The following is a 25,439-nucleotide window of genomic DNA, read 5'->3' on the forward strand; positions in this document are numbered from 1 at the left end:
TCAAATTTGTAAAAGACTTTAAAATAATTATTTTAATTCATTAAGTTTATTATTGTTTGCACAGATGAGTTATCAGCCAATCACACCATTGATGCATGTTTAAATATTCTACAAATTAAATATTAGAATTAGAATTGCTAATCACCCACTTCAGTAATCAACACTTGAGACCTGTTGTGATTGGCTCAGCCAGACACAAAATCTCATAATCTCTAAACTGTATCTCTCTTTCAGATATCATCAAATAACCTTCTCTAGAGAGCAACTGCCTTTTCAAAGCAAAGCCCCCTCTCCATTTGTGACTGAGGGTCAAGCTAGATAAAGTGCTAATTGCATGAATGCAATTAATGTGCATGTTTTTTGTTATGTAAGTAGGCACAGGGAAACTATTTATGTGACAAAAATATGCCCATAACATGCAGTAAAATGCATAGGTTTAGGAAGGGGGAGTCTAGTTCTTTATGTCTGCTTCTCTCCCAACGCCTTTCTTTTTGCATTTTGTCGTTGGTGTTTTGAGGGAAGGTTCGATCACTGCCAATGGGAGACTCCCTTGAAATGCAAATAGCAGTTGCATAGAGTAGTGTGTTTATTTGTTTTTTCTGTGAGAGAAACTTACACAGTCCTGAGTTTGATCTGACCTGTAGGTGGCTTTGCATATAGCAACAAAAAAGGCGTGTCTTGTTTGTTCCAATAATTACAACAGTAGGGAAGGACAACAGGCTAAAGGTATACCCTTGCATCAAAAATAACAGCTTGTGGCATACATTTTCTCCTTTTTTATCATGCCAAAGTGGTTCAAGGTGAAGTAAAAGAAGAATGTAGACCAAATACTTCAGGGCAATATGCTACAGAAATAGTAAAAGCAGGTTGAGGGTGTTTTAAACTAAGGGTACAGCTATATAAGTCAAATCTAAGGTCATGCGTAATGGGCAAATCTCCCCTAGAAACTTCAGCTAGTGAACATTATTGCTAATGTTGCTCTGGAAAATTAGAGCTGGCAACCTGAGGGTTTCAGAGTGGGTGACTATTCCTGGCAGAAGGAGCAAGCTTTTATAACTCTTTGTGGGAGGAGAAAGGAATGCCCATTGCTTTCAGCCTAGCTTTCTCAGAGTGGCAGCTAAAAGCAGATGTTTAGAGGGAAGGGGAGGTGAAGGCCAGAACAAGTAAGGGAGGATATAGATTGAAGGCTTAAATTCCAGGCACTGAATTCCACTGAAAGTTTGAACGGCCAACAGCAGCCAGTGCCCCTCTGCAGCAAGGCCTAGATAATTACCTTTAAAGTTACGTTTAGTTCACTTTTTTTAAAAAAAAGCTTAACTATCATGGCACAGCGGTGGCAGCACAAGCACCCTTCTGTGCCAGTTTGCCCAGAACGTGTTTGTCTGAGGGAAGATCCCTGGATTTTCCTCAGAGTGAGTCTGGAAGACCACCAGCACTGCTGCAACATTTGCAGTGGCGAAACAGCAGTTAGTCAGTAATTGGAGCAACGGAGAGGCAGATGAGCAGGGGCCACAGCAGTGGAAGAGAGGAGAAAGGCAAGGGGATGACTTTGAGGATGATGCAGCAACTGGGTGGGTGTCATTGAGGCAAGTGAGCATGGGGCCTGGGCCACCTCTGCTGCCTGTGGTAATTGTCTCATTCTGCCTCATGGTAGTATCACTCCTGATAATCAGATTTCTCTCTAGATCCAGTTGTAGGAAGACTTGTATCTCATTAAACAAAGTATAATCTTTGGTATAAGAAAATATCAAAGTTTGACCAGGCAATAGGTCATTTGCTTGCATATAGGAGGCAGGGGATTGTATGTGCTGCCCCACCCCAACTTCCTTGTATATGAGTTCCTCACCCCCTCTGCGTATGACTGCCTCTCTCTCACACCCCTTTTCATGTTGAGTAGGGAAGATGTGAGCAGAAGCCTCCATACAATCAGGAGCCCTGAGTTCATATGATTAGAAGCCCCCTTCAAACCTTCCCTGCACAACATGGGAACATCAGGCAAATAGGTTTTGGGATGTTGAGGGTTGGACCAGCAAGGCCCCAAGCTCCCAACTTGAATTGTTATTTCCAGTTCAGCCATAAGGTCTAATCAGGGCTCAAGTGGAGTGCTGGGCAGAAAGCAGGAATGAATTGGAGTTCAAAACAAAGAACTGGGGTGACAGCGGATCACAGAATTCAGTGTGGTCTTTTCCATTCCTGTACATGATAGGGCTGTACAGTAGCGCTCTCCTTCCCCCACAAAGATGAGTCTGGGTGCATGTGGAAAAGTGGAATGTGAACATCTTATCACAGTTGCTATTGCACTGCTCCTTGGGCTTTGATAGGAAGGTTGCCTGGTTGTGCTTGTGGGAAACTTGTTGAGTCCTGCTTTGTTGAAGGGTGTGTGTTTCTCCTCTTTCTATTCTCTTTCTCTTTCTATTCATGACAACTTCTGCTTGGGCATGTGGCCTTTTCATTTCATGCCCCCCTCCCCTGGAAAACTGAATGCTGTTTTAATCTCCAATCTAAATTCGTCTGTCCCTTATCATTCATTCTTGGATCATCAAAGCGCTGCTATTTTACATGCAGAATTAATCAATCAGTTCTTTTCCTGCTTTCCTTCACATTTTTTTTCCACTTCCCTTTTTCAGTCTGCCTTGCAGTAATAAATTCTCTTTGCCAATCAGTTCTCCCTTGTCCCATTTTCCCCTTTCCCTGAATTCAGTAACGTTTTTTTTTTTTTTCTGTGCCCAACAAATCTATTAGCTCCACTGTAGCAATTCTTTAAAGCTGCAGCCAGCAGTCTCAGTATGTCTTTCTTGGCTAGGGAGATACAACTTGAAAACAGTCTAATGTATTGATTCTTCTTTCTTTTTATTCTTGTGAAACACTCCAGTTAAAAAAGAGAGTTTTCTGAAGGAAATAGGGATGGTTTCATTTTTGCTCTTGGCGTTGGTGATGCAAAGCAGTTATAAAACAAATTAATGTCATCAGAACTGTAATGCTGGAAGGAACCAGCGGGCCATCAAGTTTTACCTCTGCCGTATGCCCAGACCTGGCATCTGTCAGCCTTTCTCTCCCAGATTGACAGCTGCTTTGTATGTTAATGTATTGTACATGCTAAAAAATTTAACAGAAAACATTTAACCCTGTGGTTGATTTGGGTACACTCCACAGTGAACTGATTAGCAATTGTTCCCAGTGGTATGCAGCCGCACTGCAAGATTTGGAGATTCTATGGTATTGTGTTGAAACAGCCCCAGAATGCAAAATGAACAAGTTGTACTAGACCAACAGTTCACTTGGAGTAAGTACACAGTGACTGTAAAGTGGATGGCTCTAAAACTACACAATATTGCAAAGTTGCATTGTGCTGCCTTTTGCTCCAGTGTTTATAAACTACAACACAGAATGATATATATTATAAATCATATCCTATATTAAAAAGCAATAATTGGCATGATGCATAGGTAGAAACTGGCATATTGTAGCACGAAAATGAATACGTTGTCATGTAATTTTAAGCTCCCCTGCCTTAGTTATTCTTTCCCCTAATAAAGAATGCAAAAAAAGAGAATTTTTTCACAAAGGCGAAATATTTCCTTTCAACTCCACATCTCTGTAAATCTGAAGCATCTATCTGTCAATGTGCCTCTGGGGGTGAAGCCAACAGCTGCACAAGCAGCACTGGGCAGTGTGGAGGTCTTGGGGTACCTGGACGAGAAGAACCCCCTCTCGGCCTCACTGATGTGGTCCAAAGCAAAGCAGATGAATTTGTTTGTGGACTGCAGCATTACTTGTATCTTTATTTTACAGGTGAAGCTTTAAGGGTAGCTGCAAAAAAGTTCACAGATGATCCTTGTTATTTGCCTAAAAGGGAGGCCGTTGTCCAAGTAGCACGTGCTCTTCTGGCTGCTGTTACAAGGCTTCTTATTCTGGCAGATATGATTGATGTCTCATACCTGTTGCAACATCTAACCACGGTAAGTAGCTACTACGGTCAGCAAATGACCTTTCCCATATTCTCGGCTACCAAGCTTTCTTAATTTTCAGATTTTTTTGAGTAAATAATTAAAATATTCATTGATTGGTTGAGTTTACTTATATGCAGCTTTTCCACAATGAGCTGTGTCCAAAGCAGCTTACAACAAACATTCAAAGCGTGGAAATACAGATAACTGGAAATACAAATATACTAAAAGCGGAACATGTCAGTAAATTCAAATTCATGTTGGTAAGCCATGGAGCTTGCTACTGATAAATGAAAGGATTGGATTTTGAATCATTGCTGCTCAACCTGCAAATTCCATTATATCAAATGTGTTGGGAGTTAAACTTTTTATTTTTTAAACTGACCTGGGGCTAATTCGGACTTTCAGACAGAACTGGTATTAATTCCTCTTTTTAATTTTTATAGCACCTTACTATTGGTCCCCACCCCTCCAGTCTTTATGACCTTGGCTGTGGATGATTTTAGCTGTTGGTATGAGTTTATGGTGTTGTTCTTAGTTATAATATGTGGTTATTGTACTATATTTATTCCCATTATTTTTCTTCTGGTACAGTTTTTTGTTCAGTTTGTTTTGAATAGGCTGTATAGAATGCCTAAAAATAAATGAACAAATAAATCTTTAGAAATGGGAGGTTTTTTGTTTTCAAAAGCAACAACCAAGCCATGGCTCAACTCTAACCAAAGTTAATTATGCTCTAGTTCCATTGAAATCCATGAGACTTAAGTTAGTCATGGCTAACTAGTTTCATTGATTCTAGTGGGACTTAAACATGACTTACTAGCAGATAGATCAGGGCAAATGTTTCATTTTTATGAGCGGCATATGGCATCTCTAAGGGGCAAGAAACACTTATACAGTGGTACCTCAGGTTACATATGCTTCATGTTACATACACTTCAGGTTACAGACTCTGCTAACCCAGAAATAGTGCTTCAGGTTAAGAACTTTGCTTCAGGATGAGAACAGAAATTGTGCTTCGGCGGCGCAGCAGGAGGCCCCATTAGCTAAAGTGGTCCTTCAGGTTAAGAACAGTTTCAGGTTAAGAACACACCTCCGGAACGAATTAAGTACTTAACCAGAGGTACCCCTGTACTGCTTTTGCTGTGCTCTTGTTTTATATAACAACATTTCTGTACAGCATTGCATCTTAACAGCAATCCTGTTGCCACCACTCCCACTTTAGAGAAGGTAGAAAAGAAAGATATTGACCTTCCTAAGAGGCATGGGCTCAAATCCAGGTTATCTAGAAGCAGTTTTCTCACCTTAGGCTCAGAAGACAGGATTACATGGTATGCACATACATTTACCTTCATACGACATTCATGTAGGTTTTGTAATAATGTGTATTTTTTGTAATCTGTAATGTAATGAATGGTTTGGGATGCTGCGTATGGATGGTAATACAGAAATGCCTCATAATTGAGCACCTACTGTTTTTGTTGTTATTAGCTGTTTCCCGCTTTCTTTTGAAAGATTTCTGCAAGTATTTAGTTTTTGCTTTGTTTTAAATCGTGTAGACTGACTTTCCATCCAAACAAAAGTTTAGCTCAGAAAATCAGTAAACCCATTAACCTAATTTTAAAAAGCTGAAATGTGCATAATAACAATGTCAACTGAAAAATATACCACCATAGTATCAATGAAATTAGACATCAAGGCAGCATTCCTTCCTCAATGTCTTTTCTGTACAGAAATACATTTACTTCTAGAGGCTTTTAAGATAGAATTTTGGAGACCTGCTAATGTGTGTCCTCCTCTGTGTGACCTCACTGCAGTATTTTAACATCCTAAGCAGTGCTTTATGTTTAGGAAAAATAGTGACAGTACGCACCATTGCTCCCCCATCCCCCCATCCCGACACCATTTACCTGTGCATTGTCCATTCAGTTATGAATTGGGAGAACTGATTTCCATAGCAACTAATCTTGGAAGAGGGGGAGAGATGATATATGTAGCCAAAATGCGGAGAAGGCATTTCCACAACGGGATCAGAGCTGAAATTCTATTCCCTTATATGCATGCTGTGTCTGTGGACAAACTGTACATTTCAAGCACACACACCCCTGAATCCTGGGAACTGCAGCTTACTTCTTACAGAACTACAATTCCCAGCACCCTTAAATTACAGTTTCCAGGATTATTGGTGGGTGGGTGTGAAATGTGTATGCAGACTATTTCTGTTGAAAGGCAGGTAGCAGTTTCCAAGAAGTCACTGAAGCAGCTACATGTAGAACATAGCGCAGTGGTGCATCTGTGATTGGAGGTCACTGAGGAAGACCAGTGTCCTATTTTAATAGCATATGTTACTTTATACAGGCACTGTGAGTGAAACAGTTCAGTTTTTTAAATAAAAAAATACATATTTTTATTTATAATCCACAATATTCTATAGTGCAGAGCAGGGATAGAATGTTGCTTTTCTGTTGAGCCTTATTATTATTATTTATTTAGCCCACTATGTTTTTTTATATCTAAGCTCTATCAGAGTTCTGAATTTTGACTTGCCACTGTGCTTCATATAGCAATAATAACCAATCTTAAGTAATCATCTTGTGGGTACTTTCAGTACTTCTGAAATCATCTTGTGGGTACTTCTGAAACTTTTCTGGTTACTTTATTGTGTGAATTGTTAGAAATTGCGAAAACGATTGAAAACCACACGTGTGTTGCTGAATATTTCAGAAATATGGAGCATATACCAAAGAATACTATAATCGTCTCCTTTCCATTTTCTAAAAATGTAGTATTCATGGAAAACAAACCATCAGTAAAGAATGATTTTCTCTCCTTACAGAGCATATTAGACAGCTGTATAATCTTCCTCTACAGTGCCCAGCATATTCCTCAGTTCTGTTCTGTGGAAGTAGTAGTATATTTTTCATTGCTTTGCAGTGCTTGTTCATCATACTGCATCTGCCAAAAGCATTTCTTTTTTCATGTTGTCACATTAATTAGAAAATAGACTGAGATGACCAGGTAACATATGCTGTTGAATAGCCATCAAGCGCTAATAGTATTTTGGTCACTGCCATCCAGGGCCAAATTCTAATACAATTGAAATCTGTAATGAGTTCTGACTTTGCTTTTTTCTATCCAAAGTCTTTTAACTTTCATTATTATATTTTAGAGCTCCCTCAGGTAATTGAAATATTCTTAACTATGGAGCTGATCCAAGAAAAGGCATTTGAACTTCTGCAGTACCTTAGAGATGGTTGTGCAGCACTGAGAGCAACCCTTCTCAGAATGTTTGCTAGTTCACGTCAATTAAAAAGGCAATCTTGTTTAAATATATGTCTATAAAGCTTCCCCTGGAATGTGTTCTTCTATAGTGGCAATGCTGACATATTGTACTATTCCTTCATGAGGATATGAGGATTTTGGCTGTTAAGGTTTGTCCATTAATCATCTGAGAGCAGATGAAGAGGTTCTTTGCGTTCCAGTTCCATTGCTCCAAGGTTTTCTAATTTTCATAGAATAAAATAGGTGTTTGATCACTGAACCGAAATTAATTTTAAAGGTTATGTCATTCACTACGAAATGAAACTGCTGACCAAGTAAGAGATTTGTTAAATGTATAAAATGGTGGGAGAAGGGGGCCAAATCCATAAATGGGTTTTGGCACAGCATTTTATCGCTTTAGTGTCAGAGACATACTGTCTGGTCTGGGGCGTGCAGTGCATGAAATGATACTGTATAGAATAGTTATATTGTGGAGGATTATTAAAATTCACATCATGCAGTTTCTACAAAAGTGCCCATTGCTCATCAGAATTAGGTTAGGAACTGGTTTTTGAAGCACTGTAACACCTGTGTCTCCTTGCTAAGGTGAGACCCTCACTCCTAGGCATAGTGGTTTTAATTATATATGACATCAGGTAATATAAAATGAAATGTGATCAAAGTCAATCTAAATAGTAGGCAGGAAATCTATCATGCAACTTCTGATACTAGTCTATAGCAAGCACTATAAAAATGGTGGCATGCCATACAATCTTTTCTATAGTCCAGTGTCTGTAAAGTCTGTATAGTTAGTGAGAGTGATGTCAGTACCCAACTGTTCTGTTCCACTTCATAGTCTAAGAACTGTTTTGTATCTTCATTCTTGCTCTCTTGTTGGACCTTTATGTCCCATAAGTACACACCACCTTAAAATAAAGAACCTGGTAGCACAGGAGTGTCGAGCACTGACATTGTTCCTGATGTCATGCTGATGTTTGCATAGTGATTATATTAGTTAAAATGTAGGTTGCGTTGTGTGACTTGACTGAGCTCCATGCAGATTATGGAAGTCTGGTTGTTGCACATTTTTAGTGCAGAGTTTTAGCACCAGAGTTTTAGCACATCCACGTTTAAAGTACATTTGCTGTCGCAAAATTACAGCTATTTTTAACTAAGTAATACTCATTTGTGACCACTATTACAAATATTAGCTTCCTACTGTTAAGTGGGTGTCCTGCATGCAGATGTACTGGGTAGCCTTGTACATGTGCACCTTTCTCTTGCTGCCTCAAACTTTTAGTGAGAAGCTTTTTAGAGTTAGGCTGAAAGGAAGCCAACAGTCTGTGACTTGCTTGCCTCCAGCTTAGGGTACTCCAGAGAGAGGAGTACACATCTTCCCAGATCATCTTCCTATAAGCTCCTTTGAAGTATGAGACTGATGCTCCCTTGGAATCTGAAAAGCTATGTGCATGTAGTGGGGAACAGTTTGTCTTGAAGATGTGCATCCACAGGAAAGTTGACACAGCCCCTCTGCTTGAGAAATCACAGCCTGTTTCCAGCAAGGGAACTGTAAAGGCCCATCTACAGACTCAAGTCCATCCAAGCTGGTTTTTGCATGCACATCACCTGCTTGATCATAAACCAGGATACAAATGTAGGTGTGATCTATTGATGCTTCATGGCCAGCGCTGGATTTACGTACAAATATAAGCTAAACAAGCTATAGTTTAGGGCCCCACTCTCTTGGGCCCCCCCAAAAAATTTAAAGGAAAAAAACACCTGGATGTACATTTCCAAAATATAAGGTAAAAAACAAATAAAATAAAACCTACCGGTACATACAGCAACAGTGTTTTGTATTGTGTAGGTTCATAAATTACCATATAGCATATTCAACACAAAAACAGTGACAATTTGTTTTTGACAAAGGACAGCTGGACATATAAAGGGCCCCATTATCTCCAGTAGCTTAGGGCCTCATCAAACCTAAATCTGGCCCTGTGCATGGCTTAAAAAAGATTGCATACCTGAATGTGTATTCCATTTAAAGCAATGCAGTGTGGATGGACAGCATCTGAGTTAAAACGTTTGTCTGAATACATCTATGACTTAACCTAGTTTCTGATCCATAATGTGGGACCAGTACAGTGGTGCCCCACAAGACGAATGCCTCGCAAAACGGAAAACTCGCTAGACGAAAGAGTTTTCCGTTTTGGAGGTGCTTCGCAAAACGAATCTCCTATGGGCTTGCTTCGCAAGACGAAAATGTCTTGCGAGTTCCTGCGGGTCCCCCCCTTTTTCTAAACCGCTAAGCCGCTTATCAGCTGATCCGATAAGCTGATAAGCCGCTAATAGCGCTAATCTGCTAATCTGTCAATGGGCTTGCTTCGCAAGACAAAAAAACCGCTAGACGAAGAGAATCACAGAACGGATTCTTTTCGTCTTGCAAGGCACCACTGTATATACTAACTGCAATCCATGGGCTCGTTCTCTCTCCATATCATTGTACACTCTGTAACATTTCTCTTCCAGTTTGTGTTTGTAACCATAGTAACTGTGAATTTCTCAGCAATTAATGATCTGATGCATTTAAAGCAGCTGAGAGCTAAAGGCTTTTTATGTTCCAGTAGCAGATACTGAGACACATGGGGAATACTCTGGAATCCCTTGTTTGAGCATTGCACATCCAACAGGTGTTTCTTAAATGTGAAAGAAAAGCTTTAGTAAATAAAAGCATTGAACAAAGTTTAATTGCAAAACCACCCATCTCTCTTAATTGAAAGTTAGTTCAGGCATAATGTGCACGAATAAACTGAATCACTGATGGATGCAAATGGGGGGAAATAGTTTTTCATCAAAATGACTCGTCCAAACATTAATTCTGTAAACTAGGGCTGCATGCCCTAATTTACCTCAAGGTCAAGAAAACATTTTCGGACAATGAAACGGGAATTGAATTTAAAGTATGAATCTCGTGAGACAAAGCATGCATGTCTTGCTCATACAAAAACATATATGAAATAATAATTGTGTATCAATGCAGATGACGTTTGAATTCCCGAGTTTACTTATTTATAAGCCAAGCCCAAGCTCCTCTGAAATTCAAGCTCAGTTAGTTTGGACCCAGCCCCAGTCTAGCTATCCTCACCAAAGCAGCTGCCCTCTTCCATTTCACCTGGAAAACAGCAACAGAAACCCAGAGAACTAAATTTCCCAGTGATCTTGATATCCATAGTGGTGCTACCACCACCTAATATCTTTCTTGCCACTAACAGGTAATTTTGGGAGAAAAGGGACAGACCTTACCAGGTGCCCCAGTGAGGGGCAGCTCCTGTTTGGGTTGAGGGTACAGAGGGGAAGCCACCAAGAGGCACTGCCATGTTCCCAATAGTGTTGCTAGACCTGGTGTCAAAGCAAATAGATCCCAATTTAGCTTATTCTTTCTGAGCCTATTCCTAATTAAGCACGGAAGATTTTAAAATAATATTTAACCCTCCCTCCTTGTTTGACCATAGGTTCAAAGGACATTTGTGTGTCTTCAAAATGCATCAAGTAAATCTGAACTGCAGAAAACATATAAAAACCTCCAGAAAGAGTTGAAAAAGCTGGACCATTTGGCATTCAAACGACAACAGGTAAGAAACTTTAGTAGCCCAATCATATGTGTTTGTACATTTGGATCACCAATTTTCAACTGATTTCAAACCCAAGTACGTAAATGTTGCTATCACATGCAACTTCTGTTTATTTCAATATGATGTGTGCCCTGAATTTCACCCACAGTGTCTTATGTAGGTGTAAACTGAGGCTGTTTGCAATGTTTTAAAAACTGAAAATTATCACAATCCCCCCCCCAATATTTCACTGAGGTTTGTTTTCTTAATGCCAGGACAAAATTTTCAACTGATCTCAAATCCAAGTACGTAAATGCTGCTATCACATTCAACTTCTGTTTACTGTATTTCAATATGATGTGTGCCCTGAATTTTACCCGCAATGTCTTATGTAGGTGTAAACTGAGGCTGTTTGCAATGTTTTAAAAACTGAAAATTATCACACACACACCCCATATTTCACTGAGGTTTGTTTTCTTAATGCCAGGACAAAAATATAGGGTACAGCCCAGAACCCATAGGACAGACACATGCACAACAGAGACCACTGTACTATTCTTCCCATTTGTTTTGTGGAAAAGTAGCTTGTTATCACCTTTCAATGTGTTTAGCCAATGAATGATATGATAGCAATGACTGACAGTTAGGAAAGCAGATCTAGCTACAGTGGTGCCCCGCAAGACGAATGCCTCGCAAGACGGAAAACTCGCTAGACGAAAGAGTTTTCCGTTTTGGAGGTGCTTCGCAAACGAATTTCCTATGGGCTTGCTTCGCAAGACGACAATGTCTTGCGAGTTCCTCCTGGTTTTTCCCCCTCCCCCCCTTTTTCTAAGCCGCTAAGCTGCTTATCAGCTGATCTGATCAGCAGATAAGCCGCTAATAGCGCTAATCCGCTAATCCGTCAATGGGCTTGCTTCGCAAGACGAAAAAACCGCTAGATGAAGAGAATCACAGAACGGATTCTTTTCGTCTTGCGAGGCACCACTGTAATTAGACAAAGAGAAGGCTGGAGTGAAACACCCATTGTCCAGACTAGAGAAGGAGCTTCTCAGTTTATTTCAAGAAGTTTATTTTTGATTGCTTCCAAGGGATGGAGGAGGAATCCAGAGATCAGATTTGGTTATTTTCCTTGCCCTTGCAGCTCCCATGCCCCTTAGGTCTGTTCCAGAGGGTTGAGGGGCCCTCCAGAGCAGATGTAGGAGGACTGTGGAGGACTGCAGAGGGGGAAATTGCTAAAAATTCAATCAGTCAATCAATCAATCAATCAATCAATCAATCAATCTTTATTACGGTCCAGAGACCCAACAAATCGTTACAAAGCAATACAAAATTCATACAGCCTACCTCCAGGTTAAACAAGCATTTTGTTCAGAATATAGGGATCATTGCTTCTTGCAACCACCGATAAAAATTGTTTCCCTCCCTGTTCTGCTGACAGATGTCTTACCACCACCTGAGCTACATAGTATTCTTCTAAGCTGCTTTGGATACTCCTGTAGAAAACCAGGGTGTAAATAAAGAGTTGTTGAATTATTTTGAACCCAGGTACTCAATTGAAAAAACCCTAAAATACAGCACTTTCCCAGCATTTTTATATCCAGGAGTGATATAACTATCTCTATTCTACCCTTTCCTCTTTTCTAAACAAAAAAAAAAAAAAAACTTTTGAGGACTACTTGGTGCTCTGAGGAATAAAATTCAACGGCTTTGTTTTAAACCACTAGATTTCTCTTCTGCATTTCTTCCGTATCAATAAATGGTCAATTATTCATCAGGATCATGCTCAGTGCCTTCTAGCAATTGTTCTAAACTCTAATTACACATTATGTAGAACAGGGGTAGACAACCCGGGGATCACCAACCTGACACCCAAGGGTGCCCAGGTGCCTGCAAAGACTTTCATTGGCACCCTGGACAGATGCACAGACTCTGGCCTTTCTTTTTTCTTTTTAAAAAGTAAGGGCTTGATTCAGCTAAGTAGTTGCACAAGCAGGCAGCAGTGCAGGGGGACTTGCCCCTCTTATCCATGCCATCCAGATCTATTTGGAGTGGAGTAAGAACCCCCAGGAAGGGACGCGGGTGGCGCTCTGGGTTAAACCATAGAGCCTAGGGCTTTCCAATCAGAAGGTTGGTGGTTTGAATCCCCGCTACGGGGTGAGCTCCTGTTGCTCAGTCCCTGCTCCTGCCAACCTAGCAGTTTGAAAGCACATCAAAGTGCAAGTAGATAAATAGGTACCGCTCTGGCGGGAAGGTAAATGGCGTTTCCATGTGCTGCTCTGTTTCACCAAAAGCGGCTTGGTCATGCTGGCCACATGACCCGGAAGCTGTATGCCAGCTCCCTCAGCTAGTAAAGCGAGATGAGCGCTGCAACCCCAGAGTCATCCGCCACTGGACCTAATGGTCAGGGGTCCCTTTACTTTTACCTTTAAGAACCTCCAGAATAGAAAATGGGGGAAGGAGATTGAGAGATCATTCCATCGGGCAAACAGAAATGTGTGTGCTGACAGAACCATCAAATTAGCACAGCATCAAATTCCTCCCTTAGTCTCTAGCCCTCCTAAAAAAGAAGCTACAGTGCAAAACTTGTCACATTAGCAGCAAGGTCACCCCCCCACTACATTTCAAGCTGCATTTGCAGAATGTTGTTCACATTACAGGGGGGTCATGCACACCCAGTGTGCATGACCCCCCTGTAACCTCTCCAGAACTGAAGCTGCCATCTGCACACGCGCACACATCAAATCTTCACATTATTGTTCATTTCACATCCAGTTTTCTAGAGGAAAGCTGAAGAAGCTGGTTTGAGGAAAATACTGCATTATTGTCAAGAAACTACAGGATTGATATGGATTGCCGCTAACGTTGTGGGAGTGCACTAGATGCAGACCAAACAGTAATGTGAACCTATACAAAGTCTGAGATGAGATACCAGGTTCATCCACACTGGATTTACAAATACACATATTTTATGATGTTATGGATCATATTTTCTATGGCAATGATAAATTCAGATTAAATAGGTAGGCAGGGGGAACTGTCTGGTCTTTTGATGCCAAAAGATCGCGTGAATGCTCTGAAAGACTTCTAGAAGCCTATGAGTTGGTATATTGTGTGACTTCCTTTTTTACCCTGTTTTTTTTTACTGCCAGTAGGTGGCAGTGTTCTCAAACGTATCTTCATTCGTTTTGACAGCATTTATTTCTTCTGGTTGGTGGTTTAGCATCAGATACTGTAAACTGCAACCATTAAAAGGTTTATTTGGTGAGGGCAGATTTTAATAGTTGAAGCCAAGGATTAAGAGCACATTTGCTTATTGTTAGAAAGTATTTTTGTTCTTTGTTTTAATGTAAAAGGAAATGAAAAATAAAATATAAAAGTTGGCCTTTTGTGACATCTCAACCATGAGTGGTGCAGCTCATTTATTAATTGTATGTAAGTTGTTACTTTGTTGAATAAATAATATTTGAATTCTTAGGAGCAATATAAGCATTTATTTTAATTTTTTAAATAAAGCTGGTTAATCAATTAAATATTTAATCTTCTGATATCATTAATTCATTTGTTTTTAATTGAAATTGCTAGTTATTAACAATCTTATTCAAGCTTCTTTTAACACAAACAGGATTCTCCTGCATCATTTGTGCATGAAGCAGAAATACTATGTAGTATAAGAACACTGATGTAGTTGTAGACAAGCAGTGCTGAATTTTAAAAAATTGGTTCATTGCCACTGACATTGATAAAAGTAGAATCATTCAGGACAACTTGCATGAGGCTTTTGCTGTTCTGCATTGGTAGTTGGGAGCCCCACAGGCCCGGGGGTGGAGTTGGGGAGCTAGATCAGGAAAACTTTCCTAGCTTTTCAGAGGTAGACTTGGGCAGGTTTTCCCCTCTGCTGCTCAGTTGTGAAGACAATATTTAGATGAAGATTGTACAACATTCTGTATATCAATAAAGCTTTAAAAATGATTATGAAGTACCTGATGTTCACTCTAGATCTTTACATCTGTAAGAGGCCTTGTTGTAACTGCATGTTTTTAGAATCACATTCTACCTGGTCCTTAAAACTGTACTAGGAATTTCGTCAGTTTTGCAATAGGGGGAGGGGAAATCGTGACTCCCTGAGTGATCTTAATGACATGCTGTATTTTTATTTTACTTTTATAAATTAAGCTGGATTTGTTTTATTGTAGCATTATTTTACTGCTTGTTTTGATGCTTTATTGTATTGTATGCTGCCCTGGATCATATGTTGACGGGTGGAATAAAAATATTCTTCCTGCCCATTGCTGTGATAATAGTGGAAGGCAATATCATCTTAAAATTGTTTTAGCTAATTAGTCAATTAGAAAAACAGAGGGGTTATTAGGTCATCATATATGTATTAATTATGACTTGTTTCAGCAGTACATTTGTCAAACTAGGTATTTGGTTAAAACAGTAATGTTCTTAATGTTGGTAGTGCCTTTGGCATGCCTGTGGCACTGCTGGTTCAAATTCAAAGGAAGTTTTTTTCTGCTTAGATATCTCTGATTATATAGTGACATAATAGCTGACAACAGAGCTTTAGAAATGTAAAAATACCACCCCACTCTAATGTAGATGTTAAGGTAGTTGTTTGATTTTGATTGTATACCCTGAGGCTAATAATATGCGATAAAAGAGCTTTTAATTTGTCTGTACAGAAAGATTTTTTAATTGATTATGAATTATTTAAATAGTGCTATTTTAAGGCAAATAAGAATATGTTGTGACCACCTCTTTGTGCAGACAAAAACATATCAGTTCAATAGAAATTCTTAGACATATTTGGGTGTGCAAAGTCATGTTCCCAAGTTTCCAGAAGATGGAGCAAGACTATCAGTCTTTTGGTGCCCAAAATTTGTATCCATTGTACAATAGGCACTTGGTCCAATTTATCAAGGGCATGGTGGGGATTCGCATACATAGGGTTTGGGAACCAGTGGCCCTTCAGATGTTGTTGGACTACAGCTTCCATAACCCCTGACCGTCGGCCATGCTGGCTGAGACTGATTTGAGTTAGGGTCCAATAATGTATGGAGAATATAGGTTCCCTACCATGGCCAGATGGGACAGTAGAGTCCTGTTCTGCTCTCCCATTATTATTCTTCCTCTGGGTGGGAGTCCTTGGAGTTCACTGAGAGCACTGTGACCTCTTCAGGCTGGAGAGGTGCTTGCATTGTGAGCTCCTCTGATGCTGGAATTCCCAAGAAGGCAGGGATATCTAAGGCTGACTCTAAAGACAAGTCCATTCCAAGATGTCTGTCTTATCCACAACCTTTTCCCCTTGAGGATGGGGAGCTGGAGACCTCAGTTGTGCCAAGAGGTTTGTATCCGGTGGTGTCTTTCTCTTTGGAAAAAGAATTTCAACTTTTAGAAGTTGGACCATATTGATTTTTGCCATACCTATTGCACCCCTCCATGTCATATTCCTTTCTTCTCCAGAGAATCCTTAGAACTGGTTTCAGGGAACTGGTGACTTGTGCTGAATTTCAGGAGCGGACCTGCTTTCTGCTAAATGAAAACCACCATTGTATACAATTCTGAGACTTAAGCTTAAAAAGAGAAAGATGCCACAAGGAAAGGCTGCTGTTACTGCCCACCCCAATCTCCACTGAGTGGTAGCAAGATTTCAGGGATCTTGGCACTTAACCATTGGCACGTAACCATTTTAAACATGACTATGCATTTTCGTCAGTCTTGTTTCTTAAGCAGAAAAATATTTGAGTGTCAATTCAGATAATGCTCTTAAATTACATGTGCATCCCACACATGTGTTTCAGCAGACTTAATAGAATAATTTCCAACATATTTTTCTCTTGCTATCTGCACTGAACCTTACACAATGGGTCTTCCATTCCTCTAGTATAATTGGCTTTCTTTTCACTGCTGAAGGATGCCTGGAGCTATGCTATAGGTGAAGCTGTCCAAAGTATCACCGCCATCTTTTGATGCCTTGCTTTACAATATTTAGCACTCAGATAAGAAAGTCAGAGGAGAAATCTAGTCTAAAAAAGGACTGTAAAAAATGTTAGGCAAAAGATGATAAAACTATAAATGTGAAAACAGAAAGAGGAAAGGTTTAAAGGATAAATGCCAGCCCCTGGAGCCAGATTTTCAGGTTAGACTTCTTTTTGAAAGTACCTGAACAAATAGTTTCTGTTTTTATGGTATTGTTGATCTGCTACTTCAAACCTTTGGAGAATATTTGAAAGCTCAGTAAGAAAAGGAAGTCTTCTCCAACCCTTGCCTTTGGTTGTAGAAATCAAGGAAGGCATAGAGGCAGTTTCTCCCCTACTACTGGAAGGCCTTCAGGAAAATTTAAAGATGTGCCCCCCTATCTGTGTCTCTCCTCCCTTGCAAAAAGCTATTTACAGTATATACAGTGGTACCTCTGGTTGTGGATGGGATTCGTTCTGGAGGTCCGGTCAGATCCTGAGGACCGCTTCTGTGCATGTGCAGACCGCTTCTGCACATGTGCGTGCGGTGAAACCTGGTAAAATACTTCTGGGTTTGCTGCGCGCGCATCCTGAAGTTTACGTAACCAGAGGGTCACGTAAACAGAGGTACGACTGTACTGTACACTAGTGGCATTATATATGCTTTAGCCACATTGACGTTACTTGTGTAACTTTGCATTTGGTGGAAAACCTGTGACTTCTAGGCACTCACATGGCTCCATCTTCCATTAATATATTAATGGGAAAACTTGAACAAGACCACCTCAAAAAGTCTGCTAACAAACCATGGATAAAAGAATAAAAGAACAAATAAAACAATAAAAGAACAAATAGCAAACCAACTCCAATACTTCTCAGACATGTTTTCACCTGTCCTTTACCTAATAAGGGATGAAGTTCTGAGGTGCTTTCCTGTACTCCCCAGTCTAAAGTGCCTCTTCCAAATTTACATTGTTCTGTGTACCAAATTTGTGACAAATAAAACCGCCAAGCATAACCCATTGGACCAGATTTAGCCAGATACAGATTATGTCCACCAGGACAAGAAGGAACAATATAAGGAAGGCAGAAAACATAACACACCCAATAGCCAATGAGGGTAGGCATTAAAAAATCCTGATCTCTATGGAGGTCGACTAACCAAAGTCCAACAGCTTTGGTCTCCCCAAAATGCCCCAAATCCAACAGCTCTGTGGAAAGATAAACGTCCACTTGCAACCTTTTCCTGAGGTTTTGTTATGCCATTTGAGCTAACTTGTGTATCATGAGACTTCAGGCCAGCCTTAAGCCTCAGAAATGAAACCTAGTAGGTGCCACCTCCTTCTGTCTCTCTACAATTACCTACCTATCCCTCAGTTTATGCTGTATGGGGGAGAGACTATTTTCAGTGGGGTACTTGCATTCTTTTGCTGCCACAGATAGATTTAGCACTAGATCATATAATTATTCAGGGACAACTTCATTCACACAATTAAGTAGAAAAATTATTGAGTCCAAGTGGTAAATGAACATTATTTGTGTTGGCTACCATCTTCCAAAAACTGTTAGCTTTTTCACATAATCATTGTATATGGGAGGAAGTCAATGCTCTCCTCGTGACACACCTAACATCCAACTGAATCTAGTTTTGGATCTTTAAAATTCTCCAAGAAGAGAAATGCCATTGTGTTTAAAAACATTTTTCTCTAGTACTCTGAGGCTCTTTAGTAAAACAAGAAAACCTGTATTTCTGGAGGACTTTCACAGCTCAGTGTTCAGTCTTTTTTAATATAAACTTTAGGACATTCACATTCTGACTTCGATAAGACATAAAAGATGCATTGTCTTTTAAAATGCATTGCTTCTGCTTCGGTCTCTAAATACATTGTGAAAGGCTATTGTGTATCTGCTTTTATTAAAACCTTAAAATTTTCACTGCAAGCTGCCAGAAAGCTAGCAGTTTTAAAGACTTATGCTTTTTAGCCAGCAGTCGTAGAGATTAGATACATGATTTAAATGATTTAAATTCACACAAGAGTTAAGGAAACACCAAATTATTATTCAGTTGTTCTAAAATTGTAACATCAATGCATAGAGAGGGAATCTTTCCTGCTGCCCTCCACACATTGCCAACCAATGTGCACATAGAACCAATCCACGTACCAATTCTGAAGGCTGGCCAAGGAAATGTCACCCATATATTGATCTTATGCTGCTTTTGATTGTCTGTACGTGGCTTGAGACACATATCCTCAGAAACTAGGGATGACATTTGACTTTAACCCCTTTTGAAATGTGGGTTTCACATACGAACACAGTTGCAGGGCAACAACTTTTCCATGATGCAACCCCACATGGTTTGTGTTATGTACTGAGTTGAATAGGATCCAAACTGCAGCAGTCTGATTGGTCCTAGAACAATAGGATTCAGAATGCAGCAGTCTGAGTGGTCCTAGAACAATGCAGCACTATGATTGGTTGGCAGGAACCACCCAATCATGCCCCAGATAGAAGTGAATCCACAACCTGATTGGCTTACAGTAGAATTCCGGAATTAGCCAATCATGTGCAGCCCATTGTGTAAAGCAGATACTTTGAGGGGCTATTATTCATTCCTCCTCACCACTATGAGCTGAATAAAGAGCATGAAATCACTTTGCGACTCTGAGTATATTTCAGTTTGGGATGGTGTATAAATGAAGCAGCCACATTAGTGGGGCAGATCCCATGGATCTTTCTCATATAGTCAGTACCCTCCCTCCCACTCTTGAGGAAAGCATGTTTGTTTTAAAATCATCACTACTGAATAGTCTATTTAAGGAGCAAATATCATCTGGTGGCATTTTATGTAAAATGTGGCATGGACGGGCACAGAAGACTGAAGGATCTATATTGGCTCCCAGTATATTTCCGAGCATAATTCAAAGTGTTGGTGCTGACTTTTAAAGCCCTAAGCTGCCTCAGCCCTGTATACTTGAAGGAGCATCTCCACCCCCATCGTTCAGCCTGTACACTGAGATCCAGCTCCTAGGGCCCTTTGGCAGTTCCCTCACTGTGCGAAGTGAAGTTACAGGGAACCAAGCAGAAGTCCTTCTTGGTAGTGACTCCCAGCCTGTGGAACGCCTTCCCATCAGATGTCAAACAGATAAAACAACTATATGGCACCTGAAGGCAGCCCTGTATAGGGAAGTGTTATATATATGATGTTTTATTGTGTTTTTATATTTTGCTGGAAGCCGCCCAGAGTAACCCAGTCAGATGGGTGGCATATAAATAATAAAAATATTTATTATCCCTGTTCCTGAGAACTGTTGCAATGGAAGCAAAGACTTGTAACATCCCTGCCACATCTATTATCATATCCGGTATGTGGCAAGAAAGGCAACACTAAATAGTTCTGCCTTCTGCATTTCTAAATGCAAAGGCAAATCCAACTGCTATAGCTCCCTGCACTGCCACCATGAACTGCGGTGTCCTGAGCACCACCATGAAATCTCCCCATTCAGAATTTATGCAAACTCAAGATGTTGCGACTAATATTTATTCCTAAAATTCTATATGCCAGTGATTCAGTTTGTATATTTTTCTCCTCACCAAACAATTTAGGGCAGTTGGTTGCAGTATTCAATAAATGTATGTCAAGTGGATCTTGTCATGTCAGCTTCTGTTGCTGTTGCAGTCCTTTATGCATGTTTGGTAATGAAAAGAAATACAACAAGCATCCTGAACAATAGCTTCAGACCGTATTAATAAATAGCTGTTGTGTGAAATCAGAATGTGCATATTTCCTATTGACAGCATTTCGTTTATGGACAAATATAGAAAAGTTTTCCATGTCACAATAGAAATATTCTAAATTGTTAACCAATGGAGAATTATGGGTTTGTGTTTTTTTTGCAGTTGTAAGGGTCTAAGCTGCTCACATATTTTAAATGTGAGCACTGGCTTTGTTTACCACTAGCAGATCTATGATGTGCTGTGAAAAAATTACAGGGAAGACGGTGCCAAGGTTTCATTCGTTGTAATTGGGTATCATTGAGCATGCAAAAGATGTGCTCCACCATGATACTTTCTGTTTTAAATGTGGCAAAATTCCTTGGTGGGTGGGTATGCTATTGACTTTACATGCTATTTCATTTTTTGACTAGCCCTCTGCACTGGGAAAATGGAAAAAAAGTCTACCTTTGGGGGAGAGGAAAGTCTTAAGAATCAGATGGTTAAAAAGGGCAGTGAGGCAATTCCCCTTCTTTTATAATCCCCAGCACTAATAAGAATTCTTTAAAACACCCAGCCACCATGGAAATAAAAGTAATAAAGATGATATATCAAGCAATGCTTTATATTTATGTTGTTTTTCTTCTGCAGAAATAATCTATATCACCCCAAACCTTGTGTAGTAATTTCTATTAATTGCAGTTAGCCCTACTGCTGAGGGAGAATTTATCAGCTACAGGCTTCCCTTGGGCAAAGTTTAACCAATAGGGTGCCATGGGTACCTGGCATCCCCATGTTTTGCAGATCAATAGGAAAACTTTATGGAGTGTGGTGTATGCTCTAGTTGAAATTGATTGCGTCCTTGAGACCAGAATAAAATAGCTCTGTGTTTGGAGTAATTTGGCAAATAAAAAGGTCTCAGAGGTCAGCACCAAGTATTGTGTTTATGCTTCTTAATATTTCTTATAGTTATTTTGTATTGGCAAACTGTCAGGGAACTGACATCGGAGGAAAGGGAAGTGGTAGGGCTCCCAGAGACTGGGAGAGAGTCAACAGCTAAAGCAGGGACCAGTAGGGGGAGCGCGGGGTCTCTGGAGGAGGATCTCAGTAATGCTGAGAGAAACGCAGCAGCCCAGGCAGGAAGCAGAAGGGGAGAGAATGGGGTGAGAGACACTTCGAGCGAAAATAGCGGGGAGGTGTCAGAAGCAACTGCAGGGAGACCTATGCTTCGCCGGAAGCTGTCACGTCGTGAGTCCAGGAGACGCGTTTCCGTTAAGGAACTTCTTTGCTGGAAGCGCTTCCGCAGACAGCCACTGTCGGACTCTACAAGTGACTAGAGCAGACATGCCTGAGGAGCTCTGTCACACACAGAGGTTTGTGGGGTCGCACAAACTCTGAAGGGGCACTATTTTAAGCACAAGCAGCTAATCATCCCCTGATAGCAGTCCGACAGTCTCTGTACGCTGCCTGTGCAGGAGAAGGCATCATGAGCGACCCAGCAGGAGCCGGAGCCGCAGGGGGTGGAGCTGGTCCAAGCTTGGAAGACAGATACCGAGCATTGGAAGTCCAACTTGCGCTGCAGACGGCGAGGCTCGAGGAGAGGAGGGCTCAAGATGCAGACAAGAAGGGGAGAACCACTCAGTTCCCCAGAAAGGTACCAGGATTAGTGCAGAAGTTTGGGGGGGACCCCAAGGATTACCATGCCTTTAGGACTGAAATGCAATATGCCCTGAATGTGCAGTTTGATGAGTTCCCTGATGAGGAATCCCGAGTTGCTTTCGTAATTGGGCATCTTGAGAAGGGGGCGCGGGACTGGGTTCGACCCCTGATGGCAACGCACAACGATGTCCTGAAGGACGCTATGAAATTCTTTCGTGCAATGGATATCATGTTCTCCAGCGATATTGAGGAGGGGGGAGTGCGCAGACAGCTAATGGCTTGCAAGCAGGGAAGCAGATCTGTCCGTGAGTACTGGACTGAATTTACCATGCTGATTCACAGATTGGGGTGGGATTTATCGGCAGCACCCATTCAGATGCTATTTGAAGAAGGTCTTTCTTCAGCTGTGAAAGACGAGCTGGCCAGGAGCCCCAGGGCGGTGTCTATGGATCAGCTGACCAAATCTGCGCTGACCATTGGAGCGCGCCAGGAGGCAAGAGCCTTGGAGAGGCGGGAAGGGAGAGGGGAACGTTGGAAGGAGTTACGCATTCCAGACATTCCTGAGCCAGCTTTCCCGCCGGCAGAGCCGATGGAAATCGGAACAGCCCGCGCGCGCGCAGTTTCAAAGCCCAGTGAGGGGGCGAAGAAGGAGGGAAAGGGACCCCGGAAATGCTATCTCTGCCAACAGCCAGGCCACTTTGCCAGAGTCTGCCCCCAGAGGAAGGAATGGCAAGGGATGGTGGGAACTGTTGAGGGGAAAGAGCAGGGAGAAACGGAGCAGGTAAAAGCCAACGCCTGGTTGCCAGCAGGGCACTGCAGCCAGGCCAAAGAGCAGTGAAAGTGCCCCTTTCCCAAGTGCCAGTGCCAGAAGCTCCTCGACCTGCTCTAGTGATTGAAGTGTCGCTAGAGTTGCAAAATGGACACCCCCTAAAAATAAAGGCGCTGTTAGACTCAGGCAGCTCCTGCAATTTCATGAGCAAGGAGTTTGCGGCTGAACACCAGATACAGACTATCCCCTTAAGCAACCCCCTGCAGGTGACCACGATCGATGGCAGAGAACTGTTGGGAGGAGGCGTCAGCTTGCAGACCATCCCAATGATAATGAGGGTGGCAAGGCACACAGAACTGATAGCGTTTAATGTGGCCACCTTGGGAGGCGCTCCCATTATTTTGGGAATGAGCTGGCTAGCCCTACATGATCCGCTGGTGGGCTGGCATCAAAGAGTGGTTTCCTTCGGTTCCGCACATTGCTTAGAACACTGCAGGGGGGAAAAGGGGTCAGCAGGGGCCCAAGCCACCCTAGCAGGGACGGAAGTGATGGAGAAGGGGAAGGTGCCATCACAGTATGCTGATCTCAGCGACGTGTTCAGCGAGAAGGAAGCTGACCAACTACCCCCGCATAGGCCCTTTGATTGCCAGATCAATTTACTCCCTGGAGCACAGCTTCCTGTAGGCAGGTTGTATGCCATGTCAGACAGGGAGATGCAGGAGTTGCGAGCGTTCATTGACAAGAACCTGAAGAGAGGCTTCATCAGAGAGTCCAAGGCAGCGGGGGGTAGCCCAGTGTTTTTTGTGGATAAAAAGAACACGGACAAGCCGAGACTGGTATGTGACTTTCGGGCCCTAAATGCAGTGACAGAGCCGGTGGCTTTTCCTATGCCCAGGATTGATGATATTTTGACCAGGGTGCGAAAAGGAAAGATTTTTACAAAGCTGGACCTAAGGGGGGCGTACAACCTGATACGTATAAGGAAAGGGGATGAATGGAAGACCACCATGTTCACCCCTTTGGGGGCATTTGAATATCTCGTTATGCCTTTTGGATTACAAGCAGGCTCCGCGTGTTTTCAAGCCTTTATGAATCATGTACTGGGGCCTTTGCTCTACAAGAATTGCGTGGCCTTCTTAGATGACGTGTTGGTGTATTCAGAGAATGAGGAGCAACATGTGAGAGACGTCAGAGAAGTGTTGAGCAGGCTGCATGCCAACAGACTGTGGGTGAAACTGGAGAAGTGTCAGTTTCATACCAAGGAGGTGGAATTCCTGGGGTACCGCTTGTCAGACAAGGGGTTGGCCATGGACCCCGGCAAGGTTCAAGCGGTGCTGGAATGGAAAACCCCCAAGACTAAGAAGGATGTGCAGAGGTTCCTAGGGTTTGGAAACTTTTATCGTAAGTTCATCCGAAACTTCGCTCACCTGACGGCGCCCATCACGGACTGTCTCAGCAGCAAAAAGAAGTTTGTTTGGACGGGGGAGGCGGAGCGAGCGTTTGAGGAACTGAAAAAGGCCTTCGCCTCTGACGAACAACTTCTACATGTGGATTTACAAAAAAAACTGAGGGTCGAAACAGACGCTTCTGACAGAGCCATAGGGGCGGTGCTTCTTCTGCAGCCAGGGAAGGAGGGGTCCGAGTGGCGACCGTGTGCCTTCTTTTCGCGAAAGCTGAACAAATCGGAGAGAAACTACACGGTGTATGACCGGGAACTTCTTGCGATTTATGAGGCCTTCCGGAGATGGAGGCACCTACTAATTGGTGCACAACAGAAGGCAAGTACGCACGGACCATAAGAATCTAGAGTATTGGAGAACTGCGCGAGTGCTCAACCAACGGCAGTTGAGATGGGCCCAGGAGTTCTCCAAATTTAACTTTGAGATTTGTTACGTACCAGGCCAGGAGAACGTTAGGGCGGACGCTCTATCACGCAAACCTGAATATTTGGAGGGAGAGGGTGCACCCGAAGAGACCCATGTCATTCCCGAGGATCGCTGGGTGTGTGGGGCGGCACTGGTGGGGCTAAGGGAACTGATAGAGGGAACGGTGCAGGATGAATATGCCCAGGACAAACTCAGGGGTCTCAGGAGGGAGGGAGACAAACCCGGGGGTTTTGAGGAGAGAAACGGGGCGTTGTACTACAAGGGAGCGTTATACGTACCTGAAGGAGAATTGAGGGAAAAGGTACTCAAGCAACTGCACGATAGCCCCACAGCAGGGCATTTTGGGCAACACAAAACCATGTGGCTGGTTACCAGGGAATTCTGGTGGCCCAAGGTCAGGGAAGATGTGCGGGAGTATGTGAGAGGGTGTGACCGATGTCAACGAGCCAAGGGGGAGAGGCGGGCACCGGCAGGTTTATTAGAACCACTCCCCACGCCGGAAAGACCATGGGAGGCAGTGGCAATAGATTTTATGACTGATCTGCCCAGGTCCAAAGGGAAGACAGCCATTATGGTTGTGGTAGACCTGTTAACCAAGATGGCCCACTTTATAGCCTGCTCACATGCGG

At 42.1% G+C, this 25,439-nt stretch overlaps 1 protein-coding gene across 12 annotated transcripts in view; it reads left to right on the forward strand.

The window, feature by feature from the left end:
- Positions 1 to 25,439, forward strand: part of CTNNA3 (catenin alpha 3) — a 591,589-nt gene that overhangs the window by 25,752 nt on the left and 540,398 nt on the right. For all 12 annotated transcript variants that reach the window (XR_014219667.1, XR_014219668.1, XM_082222364.1 and 9 more), the window contains 2 exons: positions 3,793 to 3,959; positions 10,724 to 10,843. Coding sequence is in view for 10 of the 12 variants with exons in the window: in XM_082222364.1 (XP_082078490.1) it covers positions 3,793 to 3,959; positions 10,724 to 10,843 (287 nt within the window). In the remaining 2 variants the exon portion in view is untranslated. The remainder of the gene's footprint in view (positions 1 to 3,792; positions 3,960 to 10,723; positions 10,844 to 25,439) is intronic.

This window comes from Podarcis vaucheri, assembly GCF_965113315.1.
Source record: "Podarcis vaucheri genome assembly, chromosome: 5".
NCBI lineage: Eukaryota > Metazoa > Chordata > Lepidosauria > Squamata > Lacertidae > Podarcis > Podarcis vaucheri.